Source organism: Pygocentrus nattereri, chromosome 23, assembly GCF_015220715.1.
Source record: "Pygocentrus nattereri isolate fPygNat1 chromosome 23, fPygNat1.pri, whole genome shotgun sequence".
Classification (NCBI taxonomy): domain Eukaryota; kingdom Metazoa; phylum Chordata; class Actinopteri; order Characiformes; family Serrasalmidae; genus Pygocentrus; species Pygocentrus nattereri.
Genome location: NC_051233.1, coordinates 17444347 through 17458028, shown reverse-complemented (window position 1 = coordinate 17458028; position 13682 = coordinate 17444347). Strand labels below are relative to the sequence as shown.

The 13682-nt window shown below is 39.4% G+C and overlaps 1 protein-coding gene across 1 annotated transcript; it reads right to left on the bottom strand.

The window, feature by feature from the left end:
• Positions 1 to 576: 576 nt before the first annotated feature.
• On the bottom strand, positions 577 to 11106 carry LOC108415768 (myosin heavy chain, fast skeletal muscle-like). Its single transcript, XM_017688815.2, has 39 exons — positions 10900 to 11106; positions 10665 to 10808; positions 10369 to 10525; positions 10239 to 10266; positions 10043 to 10151; positions 9712 to 9804; positions 9502 to 9565; positions 9324 to 9422; positions 9131 to 9234; positions 8914 to 9052; positions 8683 to 8801; positions 8441 to 8590; positions 8181 to 8351; positions 7782 to 8082; positions 7626 to 7690; positions 7416 to 7503; positions 7220 to 7337; positions 7012 to 7135; positions 6782 to 6918; positions 6355 to 6610; positions 5991 to 6233; positions 5717 to 5893; positions 5488 to 5633; positions 5230 to 5320; positions 4734 to 5123; positions 4496 to 4622; positions 4211 to 4329; positions 3928 to 4124; positions 3648 to 3831; positions 3391 to 3556; positions 3030 to 3154; positions 2610 to 2918; positions 2105 to 2308; positions 1893 to 2018; positions 1503 to 1673; positions 1248 to 1352; positions 1064 to 1159; positions 822 to 953; positions 577 to 676 (listed from the first exon to the last, which is right to left on the bottom strand). Exons 1-39 carry the CDS (start codon positions 11104 to 11106, stop codon positions 662 to 664), a joined length of 5796 nt encoding a protein of 1931 aa, XP_017544304.2. The 3' UTR covers positions 577 to 661.
• Positions 11107 to 13682: the final 2576 nt, after the last annotated feature.

Below are 13682 nucleotides of genomic sequence, written 5' to 3'. Positions count from 1 at the left end.
GCACGGTGGCGTGGTGGGTAGCGCTGTCGCCTCACAGCGAGGAGGGCGTGGGTTCGTTTCCCCGGCTGGGCGGCCAGGGTCCTCTCTGTGTGGAGTTTGCATGTTCTCCCCGTGTCTGCGTGGGTTTCCTCCGGGTTCTCCGGTTTCCTCCCACAGTCCAAAGACATGCAGTCAGGCCAATTGGACATGCTAAATTGCCCCTAGGTTTGAGTGTGTGAGTGACTGTCTGTGTCTGTCTGTCTGCCCTGCGATGGACTGGCGACCTGTCCAGGGTGTATCCTGCCTTCCGCCCGAAGACTGCTGGGATAGGCTCCAGCATCCCGCCGCGACCCTGACGGAGAAACGGCTTAGAAAATGGATGGATGGATAGAAATGGAAATATCTACCCCCTTTTCATGTGAATGGCAGTAATGGCCATGAATGTTTGCATAGGACAGTCTTAACAGTTTAAGTAGCAGTTAGGGTGATCACCACAAGCTGTACACAAAGGCATTTTAGCCACAGAATATATGCAGTTGCCTCATAAAATGTCAGGGCTCAACCCATCAAAGACATAGACACAAATGATTGATGTTGCTATAAACAGTTTTATTTAACAGAAATTGCAAAAGTTGTGCTGCTACATAGGCATATTGTATAACCACAGCAGAATGCAGCAGGTTTATTCTTCTTTGGCCTGAGGAAGAGAGAAAACATTTGTTTTGGTTCATAAAAAGAAAACAAGCAACATATATTAGATTTTTTGTGGACTCTAATGGGATATAATAAAGAGTTAAATATTTGCATGTGCCATAATGAATAAAAGGCATTCTCCACCCTACCTTTCCAGAATCACGGCTCTTGGCTCTGAGCTTGTTGACCTGAGACTCAGCAATGTCAGCTCGCTCCTCAGCCTCCTCCAGGTCATGCTGCACCTTCCTGAGCTTGGACAGGTGGGCATTGGCTTGTTCCTCCTGAATGTGCAATTATATAATGTTTGCAATGTTATTGTGGTATTTTTTAAGGTGATGCTCTAAGTAGTTTATCAAAGCCATTATGTCCTGTTCTAATATGTTTGACTTACCGCTTCCTCAGCTTGTCTCTTATAAGCTTTGACCTTCAGCTGCAGCTTGTCAACCAGATCCTGTAGCCTGTTGACATTCTTCTTGTCCTCCTCAGTCTACAAATCACATAATTATTTTATTTAGTTTATAGTTTTGGTGTAAACATTACTTTCATGTTTTGAAATGGACGGAATTTGTACATACTTGGTAGGTGAGTTCCTTCACTCTTCTTTCATATTTGCGGACACCCTTAACAGCATCAGCTCCCCTTCTCTGTTCACCCTCAACTTCAGCCTCCAGCTCACGAACCTGGAAGTGTTCATACATGAAAAAATCTTTAAAGTGTGTATAGTGAAACTAACATCAGTGGCAATGATTCCAATGGAAATGACCCCCTCTTTGAAGTTCAGATACTGTAGCCAAGTGTTCAGTAAACTTTAGCTTCTGAGTATGACTTACCCTGGACTCCAATTTCTGGAGTTGTTTCTTTCCTCCTTTCATGGCCAGATTCTCAGCCTCATCCAGGCGGTGCTGCAGGTCCTTGACTGTGACCTCAAGGTTCTTCTTCATCCTCTCCAGGTGAGCGCTGGTGTCCTGCTCCTTTTTGAGCTCTTCTGCCATCATGGCAGCCTGAGAAATCAAATAAATTTTTGAGATCTAGGTTTTGGAGTACTTCATAAAACTAATACAACTGAAGACTAATTAACCTTTTAAAATCCCAGGCTTGTTACATACTACGGTTTATTATTCAGTAACTACAGGCCTTCAATGCAGTCTGGCTGAGATATTCTTAGGTGATAGGTGTGTGCATTAAAACTTTTTGAAGGGTTAATTAAGTCAAGCACTCACATCAGTGATTGCTTTCTTGGCCTTCTCCTCTGCATTTCTTGCTTCCTGCACAGTGTCGTCAACCTCACTTTGAACTTGAACAAGGTCAGCCTCAAGCTTCTTCTTGGTGTTCAGCAGACTTGTGTTCTGTGAGAAATAATGTAAGAAATTACTAATGATCTAGATTAGATATGTTCATTTCTTAGTTTTATAAAAAGCCACAGTTTTAGTACCTGGGAGTGCAGCAGTCCAACACGCTCACTGGCATCCACCAGTTCTTGCTCGGCCACCTTGCGACCTCTCTCTGTCTGCTCCAGAGCAGCTCTGAGCTCTTCAATCTCTGCCAACATCAGAGTGTTCCTGCGCTCCACCATGGCCACCTGTTCCTTCATGTCTTCTTGTCCTCTCAGAGCATCATCAAGATGCAGTTGGGCATCCTATGTATCAGAAAACAGTAGAATTTGCAATGTTTATCAACATATTGCATTGAGCTCTACTGAAAACACCATTCACATGTATGAATTGACTGTGGAAGCGTACTGTCAACTAAAACTTCACTGTGACAAATCACCAAAAAATAGCATATCTGTTATCATAGTGCATAGGACATTGCATTTCAGTCATGGGCCATGATAGTTTCTTGAAACCTATGTATTAAAGTTAATGTGGACAGTCAGCAAATTATATAGGGCTCATCAGACAAAGGTTCTGTGAACTGTGACTGAAAAGGGCTTTTACCTTGAGTTGTCCCTGCACATTTCTCAGTTGTTTCTGAGCCTCGGCAGCCTGCCTATTGGCATGGCTCAGCTGAATCTCCATCTCATTGAGATCTCCCTCCATCTTCTTCTTAATCCTCAGAGCATCATTCCTGCTCCTGACCTCAGAGTCCAGAGTGCTTTGCATGGACTCAGTTACCCTCTGGCTGTTCCTCTTGATCTGCTCAATTTCCTCATCTTTCTCTGCAAGCTTCCTGTCAATCTCACTCTTGACCTGGTTGAGCTCAAGCTGGACACGAAGAATCTTGGACTCCTCATGTTCTAGAGTACCCTGTAAGAGAGTAATGATCAGTTTTCATAGATAAAATGAAGAATCATTTTTACAAAAATGTTAACATAAGAAAAGCAGATTAAACATCAGAATCTTATTATTCTATTTTACCTCAGCCTCTTCCAGGGCAGTCTGAATCTCTGCCTTCTCAGTCTCTACTGCCTTCTTGGCCTTCTCCAGCTCATGAATGCTCTTTCCAGTCTCACCAATCTGTTCAGTCAGGTCTGAGATCTCCTCTGCAACAATAGCAAATCATAGTGTAGTTTGAAATAAACATGAATATATTTCTAACAAAATGTTTCTAGTTTCTACTACATCCTTTTTTTAAAATTATTAATAAATATCACAGGAGCATCCGCTGGGATAGGCTCCAGTTCCCCCTGCGACCCAGAAGGATAATCGTTTTAGAAAATATATATATGTGTATGTGTATGTGTGTGTGTGTGTGTGTCACAGGAGCACTGGAACATACGTTGCAGATTCTTGTTTTCTCTCTTGAGGGTCTCCAGTTGGTCAAGAGCTTCCTCGTAAGAGTTCTTCATCTTGAAGAGTTCAGTGCTGAGAGCACGAGCCTCCTTCTGGGCTCCCTCCAGCTCTGCCTGGCCTTCCTCATACTTCTGCTTCCATTCTGCCAGCACCTTTAGTAGATATGCGATCCTCATTTCATAAAGGCTATTGTTCAGGCAATATGAGTAGACTATGTGTCACTAAATTACTCAGACAGTTTACCTTGTCAAAGTTCCTCTGCTTCTTGTCAAGATTGGAAGCCAAGGCATTGGCTCTTTCCACATCAATCATGAGGTCCTCTACCTCACCCTGGAGTCTCTGCTTGGTCTTTTCCAAAGAGGCACACTTGGAGTTCACAGCCTCAATTTGCTCCTCAGCCTCCTGCAGACGCTGTGCCAGCTTCTTCCTGTTAAAAATTACATTTCATTTCAGACTCGACTTTGTATTCATTTTAATGTTGTGAATATCTAGTGTCAATCACGATAGCCTCCTTTGCCCCTACTTTGCCTCCTCAAGCTCCTCAGTGCGCTGGATGGCATCAGTTTCATATTTAGACCTCCACTGTGCAACCTCACTGTTGGCCTTTGACATTGAACGTTGAAGCTCAGCCTTAGCTTCCTGCTCCTCTTCAAACTGCTCCCTGAGGAGGTCACAGTCATGACGAGCAGACTGCAATCCATGGGCCAAAGCGTTCTTTGCCTGTGAAGCACAAAAGGCAATGTTTCTTTGAGCCATTAATTAATTTGAGATCTGCTTCATGAGGTACTATTTGATGACATTGTTACCTTAACTTCCTCTTCAATCTGTCTCTTCAGTTCATCAATTTGTTGAGTGAAAGCTTGTTTGCCTCTGGTCAGCTGAGAAATCAAAGACTCCTTCTCTTCTAGCTGGCGTCCAAACTCACCTGCGGAGCATTGAAAATATGTGATGTTCAGTTATCTCCATAAAAACTATAAACATTATATGTTACTTAGTAATCTGGGTATAAAGAACTTCAAAATGAGTGACTATGGCAGGTATGGCAATAAATGCTAATGTATTATGACGTGTATCACTGAAAGCTCAGTTACCATTTTCAGTCTGGAGCCTGGCCTTCTGAGCACTGAGGTCATTAATTTGGCGCAGATTCTCATCATTTTTGGTCTTGATTTCACTTAGTTGATCCTCAAGGGTTCTGCACATTTTCTCAAGATTTGCCTGTCAATTAAAAAATGATTACTGTTTTAATGCCACTCTCGGAATATACTAACCATGTGTGTTTTTTAATGTTATTCATTTATTTTGTGTTTTTCAGTGCTCAACACAGACCTTGGCTTTAGCAACAGCCTCCATGTTGCTGGAGAGATCATCAATCTCCATTTTATATTCACTCTTTTCTTTCTCAAGCTTCTGCTTGACACGCTGGAGGTTGTCGATTTGTTCTCCAAGCTCAGCAACGCTGTCTGCCTGCTTCTTGCGCAGGGCAGCAGCAGTCGCTTCATGCTGCAGGGTGGCCTCTTCAAGATCGCGACGCAGCTTCTGGAACTCAGCCTCACGCTTCTTGTTCATCTCAATCTGAGCAGCAGTTGCTCCTCCAGCCTCCTCAAGCCTCTCACTGATCTCCTCGAGTTCTCTGGAGAGATCAGCTCTCTGCTTCTCAACCTTGGCACGAGCAGCACGCTCAGCCTCAATCTCTTCCTCTAGCTCCTCAATACGGGCCTATAAAGCAACCCACAAATGTTATTTATTAGACTACAATTGTTATAAATTGTTAATAAAAAAATCTCTCCCAGTTGTCATTATCACAAAAAGAATGTATTATTACCTGAAGTTCCTTGATCTTCTTCTGAAGCTGAGCACCCAGAGATTGCTCATCCTCAATCTTGCTAAGAAACTGGCTAATTTCAAAGTCTTTCCTGAGAGAATTTAACAGAAACATTGTTATACAATGCATACAAATATTTTAATGATAAGTAAGAAAAATGAAAATTATTTAAATACGTAATGTATTAAGCATTTAAGTAATTTTAAATACATTTTGATAACCAGGATGGAGTTGTTTATAATTTGCGTTTTGAATTACTTTTTTAACTTCTCCTCAGATTGCTGTTTGTCATTCTCCAAGTCCATGATGGATTCTTGAGCCAGTTTCAGGTCACCCTCAAGCTTTCTCTTGGCTCTCTCCAGGTCCATACGGAGCTTCTTTTCTTGCTCAAGAGAGCCCTCCAGCTGTACAAACACAGCATTTGTTTAGCATTAAACAGAATTAACGTGCGAGTAGTCCAGTTTGATGACTGTGTCATGTAACTCACATCATCCACTTGTTGCTCAAGCTTAGTTTTAGACTTTGTCAGAGTGTTGACTTTGTCCTCCTCTGCCTGGAGATCATCAAGAGTTTGCTGGTGTGCCTCTTGGAGGGCTTTCTTCTCCTTTGTGAGTTTAGCAATGCTCTCATCTTGAGCTGCCATCTCCTCTGTGAGGTTCTTGACCTACAATTTTTGAATTAATGCATTGTTAGAAAATGATTTAAAGTGAAATCAGATTTGAGAAAGGTTAATTCTTTGCCATCTAGTAAACAGTACTGACTTTGTTTTCAGTGGCATGTTTCTCCTTCTCCACTTTAGCCAAGGTAAGCTCCAGGTCATCAATGTCCTTCTTGAGCTCAGAGCACTCGTCCTCCAGTTTCCTCTTTTTGGCAGTCAGCTCAGCATTGATTTCTTCTTCATCCTCCAATCTCTCAGTTGTTTCTTTGAGTTTAGCTTCAAGCTGAATTTTGCTCTTTATCAGACCCTCACATCTCTCCTCAGCATCTGAAAGATTTTCAGCTTCCTATTTACAGCAAAATAATTAGTGAAAAAGAAATGGTTAGCTACAGAGCAGATTCAAAACTTTAATAATCATGCTTGGACAATTTATAGTTTTATTAGGTCTTTTAGAAAAAAATATTTACAGATGCCACTTGAAGTTGCAGGTCATTCTTCTCTTGAAGCAGAGACACCATCTTCTCCTCAAGCTCCTTCTTTTTGGCCTCAGCTTTGGCCAAGTCTTCCTTGCATTTTGTAAAGTCTTCTTTCATGGTGGCCAGCTCCTTCTCAGTTTCAGCACTCTTCAGGAGAGGCTTTATCTTGTAGTACACCTTCATCCATGGCCAGTGTTTGACATTCATGAATGAGCGGATGTTGTACTGGATGGTATAAATGGACTCCCTGGGTAATAAAAAAAAAACACTTCATTCTGCCACTGTTCTACTGACTGTTGAAGGTAGAGTCCACCATGGGAAACCGCATGTATTGTGTTAGAACTTCTACTGACATTCAGTTAACTTTCAGATTTTCTGTTAAATGTGTAAAAAGATCACAGGTGTCTTTTTAAAATACCTCCTCTCCATCATCTTAACAAACTCTCTTCTCATGAGGTAACCACGGCAAACAGCCTGAGTCATTGTGACCAGAGCAGCCAGTTTCTCATCTCGCATCTCTTCAAGAGTACCCAGCAGGCCAGCTTTGAAGAACACCTGAATTGAAGAGAAAGGAATTACTACCCTAAATGCCCTACTGGATATTGTATGCAAGGTCTTTTAACTTTTTTTTTACAGGTGAGTATTCACCTTAGTGTGTCCAAATCTATACTGGTCATGGTCGATATCAATGGATCCTAGAAGCTTCTCACAGGCCTTCTTGTTGTCAATAAACTGACCCTCTGGGATGACACTAGCATTCAGCACTTTGTATCTGTAAAAAATCAGGTTTTAACTCATTTTTATGACAAATGAAAGCAACAGCCGTACAGTTTTTTTTTCACATATTTTTTTTTACCTTTGTTTGAAGTCCCCATAGAGGATTCTGCTGGGGAAACCTTTTCTGCAAATTCTGATACCCTCCAGCACACCGTTACATCTCAGCTGATGGATAACCAGGAAGTTCTCCATGAGACCTATACAAAACAATTTCAGTAAATATTCATATGAAATGAAACATCCCTCTTAGTTCAGCTTTAAGTGATGATGTTTACCTGGAGTTTTAGACTCATTAGGAATCAGGCAGCGCACAAAGTGGGGATGAGTGCTCCTCAAGTTGGTCATAAGCTTGCCCAAGTTCTCCTGTAGAGTGAATACATTATTGGCATTCATTTTCTCATTGGTTAAGATAGTGCACATCTGCTCCAATGGCAATTGCATATTAATAGAACTGCTTTTTGTGATGACCTGTAACTATAACGTACCCTAAACTGTGAGGAGACAGTCTGCATTGAACCACCCTTCTTCTTGCCTCCCTTCTTGCCAGTCTCTGAAAAAATGAGTACACAAAGTAATGCGCATAATTTTTTATCAGGCAACTAATATTTTAGTGAGTATTCTTATGAATAAAATGAAATTACCTTCAACAACAGGTGGGTAGAGGGTAGCCAGCAGTTTAACTGAAGACTTCTGGTACAGCTGCACGACAGACTCGTTCAGTGGGTCCTTGTTCTTGTCCAGCCAGCCAGCGATGTTGTAGTCCACAGTACCAGCATAATGAACCAGAGAAAAGTGAGCTTCAGCTTTGCCTTTGGCAGGCTTGGGCTTCTGGAAAGCATTGCACTTTCCAAGATGCTGATCGTAGAGCTTGTTCTTGAAGCTGGTGTCTGTTGCCTTGGGGAACATGCACTCTTCTTCAAGGATGGAGAAGATACCCATGGGCTGTTTGCAGACAAAATGTCATTGAAGAAAATGCATTTGCTTGAATGGAAATCAGATGTAGTTTCACCTGTAAGAATGAATGTATATGTTCTACTTACTTTCTCAATGAGCTCAATGCAAGCAGCCAAGTCCATGCCGAAGTCAATGAACTCCCAAACGATACCCTCCTTTTTGTATTCTTCTTGCTCCAGGACAAACATGTGGTGGTTGAAGAATTGCTGCAGCTTCTCATTGGTGAAGTTGATGCACAGCTGCTCCATGCTGTTGAACTAGAAAGAAATAAAATAAAACTGAGTCAATGGTCAACCTCATTTCATCAAGTTTTCTTAGTGATTAGATTAGCAAAAATATTACATACATCAAAGATTTCAAATCCAGCGATGTCCAGCACACCAATGAAGAACTGTCTAGCTTGTTTTGTGTCCAGCATCTGGTTGATACGTACGACCATCCACAAGAACATTCTCTCATAGATGGATTTGGCTAAGGCACTCACGGCATTGTACACCTAAAAGAAGAGTAAATGTAAAATGTAATTTATTTTAGTAATGTATAACAGAATTTAAGACGTTATCCAATTGTAGCAAATGTGAATATTACCTGTGGCACAGTCTGGCCCTTTGTCACAAACTCATTTCCGACCTTTACTCTAGGGTAGCATAAAGCCTTCAGCATATCAGCTGAGTTTAAGCCCAGAAGATAGGCAACTTTATCAGCCTCTGTTAAAAGCAGCAAAATTACACACAGTAAGTACCTGTGTTCAGTTGATCACAATAACAAAGGCATTCATATGTTTTTAACAAAAAAAAAAATGCAGAATTACAGCCTCACCTTCTGTGCCATCTGGCTCAGCTTGCTCCTCACGCTGCTTCTGCTTGAACTTCATGTTACCATGATGGAGAACAGCTCCAGTAAATTTATAAATGCTCATCTTCTCCTCATTACTGAAGCCCAGAATGTCAATAGCCGTCTAAACCACGAAGATCAACATTAGCATCAAATTAAGTACAAATTTAGGAATTCTCATTTCAGTTCAAGAGCCTCTTACATCTGTGGCAACCAGCTCCTCCTTGTCATCAATGCTTGCCACTGTGATCTGACCCTGACTGCACATGGGGAAGTCATAGGGATTGGTGGTGATAAGAGTCATTTCTGTGAAACAAGAAATGCATTTTAAGCTGAGTCACAGAGAGGTTGGGCCAAAAAATGGGAAAACGATAACATTCTGAAAATGTTCTTACCGATCAGCTCAGGCTTATGGTTGGTCATCATCTGGTAGAAGATGTGGTAGCCTCTCTCATCTGAAAGCTGGAATGTTACTCTAGACTTCTCCAGCAGATCTGTTTAGAAAATGTGCTCATGTTACCATCTTATTATCAAAATACAACATGAATTCCAAAAATAAATCCTTATACTTACAAGTTTCAATGTCAGCACTAGCCAGTTTGCCACTTGTGCCGAAGTGAATTCTAATGAATTTACCCTTTTTAAAAGAAAATAAATGTTTTTAGCATCACCAAAGAATCTATACTAAAAATGTCTAAATACTTTTTCAGTTTGCAATAAGTACATTTTAGGTAGTGATTTAATTAAATCAAATCTCTTCAAACCCAATAGAACTGAACTTACAAAACGAGAGGAGTTGTCATTTCTCACAGTCTTGGCATTACCATAGGCCTCAAGCAGAGGGTTGGCAGCAATGATCTGGTCCTCAAGAGATCCCTAGAACCCAAAAACTTAATTATAAGCCAGTGCTTTGGAGGTTTTTATTCAGGTAGAAGACTTGAAACTTTTTCTTAGATATGTTTTTATTATGTCAGTAATGTTCTTTTACTGAAGTAAGTCAGGATATTATAAACGGTTAATATTTTTGTCCCAAGCAAAATTGTGTCTACCTTGATACGAACTTTACTGGAATATATTTGGCAATATAAAAAATAAAAAGCAGCTCAGTTTATACCTGCATTTTGCCAGCAGTCTCCTTTTTCTTCTCACCCTGCACTGCAACGGTGGCAAAGTACTGGATGACACGTTTAGTGTTCACAGTCTTTCCAGCACCAGATTCTCCACTGGTTTACGTGAGATGATAAACAGATTAGTATTGCTCAAAAACAAAACTGCTGCTCACGTAATTGTAAATTTTCATAGATACTTACGTAATCAGGACAGACTGGTTCTCCCTGTCTGTTAGATAAAAATATAGTAATGTGTCACATTCCATATATGTAGAATTTGTTTTCTTTTCAGAGCTATCTTGATCAGAACTTATGGTATGTTATATCTTACCAGTAAGCATGAACTGATAGGCATTGTCAGAGACAGAGAAGATGTGGGGTGGGGCCTCCATGCGTTTTTTGCCTCTGTAGGCAGCCACCACTTCTGCATCATACACTGGGAGCCACTTGTAGGGATTCACAGTAGCGCAGAACAATCCAGAGTAGGTCTGAAGCAGATGTGAATTCACATTGTTAATAGTTATAAGAAATTGTCATCACAGGATTTCTTCACTTTGAAGCACTGTCATATAAAAATCAGCTGTTTTGTCCCTGGCCTGTGAAGTCATGCTGTTTGTTATAACTTACATAGATCATCCATGCTGCATAACGCTCTTTGAGGTTATATAGCACAGAGGCTTCATTGAGATGGGTCATCATGGCCATGTCCTCAATCTTGTCAAACTTTGGAGGATTCATGGGGCTGACGTCATCCTCCTTAACTGTTCTCTCCTGTTAGAGAATGATATGGTATATGTTTAGTTTAGACAGAAATTAGGAGATCTAACGTCAGAATAAGTTACATTACGGTATTAATTCTCACCTCCTTGGTAGTGAGCACTTCAACAGTGACTTTGCCACCATCTCTGCTCTTGATTGTAGCCTTAAGGTACAGCTCTTTTTGATCAGCTACATAGCAAGCAGTCTTTGCATCAAAAGGCCTGCTTTGAGCCTCAATTCTCTCCTTCTCAGGCTTACGGAGGTAAATGGCAGCTTTGCCATAAACGGCCATCTCTGCGTCCGTACTCATGGTGGCAGCTTACTGAACAGAAGAGGATTCAAAAATTACACTTAACCTGACAACTTCATTACATTCTAAAATGTACATTCCTGTGACGAGCCTTTACTTTAAGTGCATGTGTATGTCAAAAGCAAATGATGAACTGCAAAATGCATCAGATCTTTTTTTTTTGTTCTTGATATCATGTGAATTTTACATGCACTGCATTTTAAATAATTCAAATACTATATTAACTTAGTGTTAAACTACAGTTATTCTGTATTCTAGACTTGAGTCTCAAAGTATTCCTCTAATTACTTCATCATGTATTCATTAATCTCCTCAGTATTACAAGCATTGCATTGCATATCTACACTGACAGAAAAAAGGTGCAAGTACAAACAATGTAAATGTACCCTCAGCAGTCTCACAAACAAATGTGTACATTAAGTAAATTTTAAAGGTACACCTTTATTCACTTTCCCGAAAAAAAAATGCAAATTTCTGCTGTTTGGTTTTGTTTATAGAAATAAAATAAAACATGAAGCCAAGCGTCAAAATAGGGTGCAGGCTACACTGGAACATGGAACATGTTCCCTAAATAAAGGTACTGAAGGTGCACCCTTTACCCCTCATAAAATCTATTATAGATTATCTTATTCCTAAAAGTAAAAACTGGAAACACTAAGACATTTCACTCATGCTCTGAATATAACCTAATTAATATTAATAAAAGAAACCAAATATATCTTACGTTTGTTTCCTGCCTGAGACCAGATGAAATTTCCACAGCCCTTGAAATGAATGAAGTTCATACAGTTACTCTAAGTTTGCATTTATTATCCAAATAAACAAGCCCTGAAAGATTTCAGTGACAGGCAGTACAGACACTTACCACAGACTGGAACTTCTCAGGTCTCCTCTGCAGCCCTTGCAGCTGCTCTCACCCTTATATTGTGGACACTGTGCTCACTAAGCAAAATCCATTAAAGGCAAGCTCAGACTTCATGATTTATTTTAAAGTCTCAGTCATTCACAGTCACAAACAGAAGCGACAGCAGCATTATTGGATGTTAAGTGAATACATTTCTAGTTAAATTAACATACGTGTATTTAATATTCTGTTTAGTGTGATCTGTATCTAATCTATCTAACTATTTAATTTAATTAAAATCTATGAGTGTGGTATTTGTACATAAAATAACAAAAAAGTTATTGCTTTGACTTCTTTGAATATTTTTAATGTTGATGTTTCATAATGTATGTGCACATATCACCTATCTAGCTATCTATCTGTCTATCTATCTATCTATCTATCTATCTATCTATCTATCTATCTATCTATCTATCTATCTATCTATCTATCTATCTATCTATCTATTCATGTAAAATATTCAATAATTAAAATTATTTAAAACCTATTTATAAGTTCTCACATCTCCTGCTTGCTTCCATAGAAGCCTGTGGTTCCTATTTTAGATGCTGATGCATGTAGAGCTTCATGACTACATTCAAAGGTTTAGAGAAGTGACAGTTTCATTGCTAGGCATGTAGGAATTTTGCAGAGGTTGCATCTTACAGGCCCTGTGATGGACTGTTGATCTGTCCAGGGTGTATCCTGTGTGTGTGCATGTGTGCACCTTACAATACAGTAACAATTCATTTCTTTCAATTATGACCTTTTAAGCAATCAAGCATTTTATTTTATTAAATATGTTTTATACATATTTTTAATTCTTAATCTAAACCTTTAACCTTCACAGATTTGCCAGTCAGGATTTACACAAGTATTTTATATTTTTTTTATTTTAAATGTAGTTACGGAACAATATGTTTTAGAAGGTGGACATTAAAAAACTTAATGGACAAGAACCTAAGCTTGGGTTCCCATTCACAGCATTGAAAACTCTGGAAACTCCCTTTAAAATCTCCCTGTTTAGGTTATTTAATGGTTTTAACCATTAAATCTAACCCTAATCATTTTAAGACTTTGTGGCAATTGGTTGCTACCGCATACCTAGAAGTGTCCCTATCCACTTTACCTTTAAAACAAGGAATAACCAAATTTCTGGACCTTCCTATCTTTATAACAACAGCAGTTCTCAATTCTAGTATTAAGGACTACATTTGTCATACATATTTGTTTCCTTTACTTTAGTATCCTTAATTACAGCAGCCAATTATTTAACTGCAGGTAAAGTTAACCAGTGTACAACGTATTGGATCTCAAATGAGAGATTTGAAGCTGAACCTGGGAATCACGCCATTATAGCAGAAATGAGTTTGTTCTTATTATAGTTCTTATTATCTTATTATTATTGGCCTTATTATTGACATTTTTCATTGTTTTCTTCTGCTTGGGTTTAATAAAACATTGCTTGTGACATACTGAATTTGTTGCCTTTTCTTTCCTTATTTTCTCTGCTCTTGTGTCAGAATTTATATGGCATAGCTCTCCTGGCTGTTTTTTAGCTGCCTTCATTTTTATATACTATCAATTTAATTGTTTATTTATTTATTTTTGTTAAACCAAGTTGTTTGAAATTCATACAAAATTTTCTTATTTCTAAGAATTATGTTAAAATAGTTAATTGGTTACTACTATA

Bases quoted from the DNA above. Each gene is read 5' to 3' on its own strand.
- LOC108415768 (XM_017688815.2), bottom strand. From the start codon at position 11,106: ATGAGTACGGACGCAGAGATGGCCGTTTATGGCAAAGCTGCCATTTAC. The intron at 7,136-7,219 runs GTAAAAAAAAAT...GATTTTTTACAG, and splicing joins TATGGGGACTTCAAACAAAG to ATACAAAGTGCTGAATGCTA. The intron at 3,832-3,927 runs GTAGGGGCAAAG...AATTTTTAACAG, and splicing joins GAGGAGCTTGAGGAGGCAAA to GAAGAAGCTGGCACAGCGTC.